Below are 2,016 nucleotides of genomic sequence, written 5' to 3' on the forward strand. Positions count from 1 at the left end.
CTTTAACAATACACTGTGAGTTAACTGTGAATCAAGGGATTAGTTAGTAAGTAACTGTTTTGCTGCAAGGATGGCTGGTGAAAATGAGAGACTTGCCAAACCCTTCAATGATTTTTTAATATTAGACAAATACTGACAATACAACTGATAGAAGCTTCTCAACTTTAGTAAATTGGCAGGTTTGTGAATCTACTGGACAATTGGCCATTTTATTAATTTTTTTTTCTTTTTGTGCTGTTTCCTGTTGTGTTGATAGGTATTTGCTAGTTTGCCAAACTCAAAGAACTATGGAGGGGGCTAAAAGTGACAAATGAAAAACTGCCTTTTAAAGTAAGAGGAGTACTTTACATTCATTTCTTTCCTTAACAATATCTTCTTATCTAGTGGTGGTTTTTGATGCCAGATAACAGCACTATGATAGTCTGATGCACTTACTGTATTCTCAAATGCTACAAACCAGAGGCAAAGATGTTCAAGCAAGACACAAGTTTTTGTCGGCTACTAAAACAGAAGGAAAATAACAAGTTACATTCACACTATTCACTCTTTATTTTTACTGTAAAGTTTTCATCGTTCAGTAATAATTAAGTTCACTAAAGGTACCTATTATATGTAATCCATTTTCATAACTTGGTTGTTGTGAAATCAATGCTTCAATAAAATTTATTAGTATTAGTAATCAGACTGTGGAGTTCAATTTATTGTCCATTTCTGTCTCTCCTTTTGCCTCTGTGTCAAAATGAGTCTTTGTACAAAAGCACTCGTGAATTGTAGTTTCGCCTCCATGCTCATTTCATTCAAATGAAACTCATTTTCATTTGAGGAGGTTTCGCACAAGGACTTGTTTTGAAACAATTTTGGTTCAGTCCTTTGTATTTCGCTACTCAAGGGAATAATCATCGTATTTCGGTTGTTTAGAAGTCATTGTTTAGCTTTAGCGCACTGGTACACTATTTTCCATCTACCCCTCCTTCTGGTCCCGTGAAGATTCCACTGAACTGGAGGTTTTCTCGGATCCAATTTCGGTAACTTCAATTCTACCCTACATGTACTTAGCGCGCTATTTGAGATCTTTCCTGGCCACCGAACTCCCAAGATATACCGTAGTCTACGTTTTTGAAGGCCTTGAGTGTTGCTTCCCTGCAGCTGACTTCGACATCTTCCTTATGACCTGCTGTGGTCGTGATGGGCAGCAAAATGTGACCAGTGTTCGCTTGAAACCGAACCTGCATCACTGTGTCTCAACTTGTACCCAATCATGTTTGAAGCCTGCTCCTGCAGTACTTGGAACTTCTGTCGCATGCATCTGCGTGGTTTTGTTGGTGATCTTCATCGGCATAGTCAAAGTCCTCCAAATTCTGCTCCATTGTATCATTCCAATTTTGTTCTCTCCAAAGACGTGTCGAGATACATAGTCTAGTTTTAGAGAGAAGAGAAGAGGTAAGCAGGCGGCATCCCTGGCGGACATCAGTGTTCATATAGAATGGTTCTGTCATATCACCTTCATGAACAACTCTTGCTAGAAATCCCTCGTAAATGACCCAAATCTTCTCAAACTCATCAAATTAAAACAAAGAAAACCACAACCGTGAAGGAGGTGTGGATACTCGGTCTTAATTAGCATAGATTTTGACGATTTTACTTTTCCCTTTAATTTACTCCTCAGTTTTTGTTCCGATTGAGAAGATATATCAAACACTCGAGACAGTGTTTCATCGGCTATCCAAAGACCTCGAATTTCGTCAAAAATACTTCGCTGTGCGTCGTATTTTCAACTCTCTTCTCGGTGTTTGGATATCCCGATGAACCACTGCCTCTCTTGTTTGATATATTACATCTTAACAATTTCCTCAGGGACCTTTACAAAGTATGATACAAAAACCACATATACCAGATCGTCTGCACCGGGGTCTGTACCACGAAGACGGATACCCGGTGTAGCTGTCTTATCTCCTTACGAAATCTGGCGCTTGTTCATTCCAGAGTCGTCTGTCTCCGAGACCATCCTTCATCCTC

At 39.3% G+C, this 2,016-nt stretch overlaps 1 protein-coding gene across 1 annotated transcript in view; it reads left to right on the top strand.

Moving 5' to 3' along the window:
* The window catches only part of LOC149105324 (DNA-directed RNA polymerases I, II, and III subunit RPABC4-like), a 2,821-nt gene extending 2,137 nt beyond the window's left edge, over positions 1 to 684 (top strand). Inside the window, exon 3 of the mRNA XM_089271813.1 lies at positions 385 to 684. Within this exon, the coding sequence (XP_089127939.1) occupies positions 385 to 407 (23 nt within the window). The 3' untranslated portion in view covers positions 408 to 684. The remainder of the gene's footprint in view (positions 1 to 384) is intronic.
* The last annotated feature ends 1,332 nt before the right edge of the window (positions 685 to 2,016 follow it).

The sequence above is a fragment of the Orbicella faveolata genome, unplaced genomic scaffold, assembly GCF_042242905.1.
Source record: "Orbicella faveolata isolate gen_17 unplaced genomic scaffold, um_ofav_v1 contig_34, whole genome shotgun sequence".
NCBI lineage: Eukaryota > Metazoa > Cnidaria > Anthozoa > Scleractinia > Merulinidae > Orbicella > Orbicella faveolata.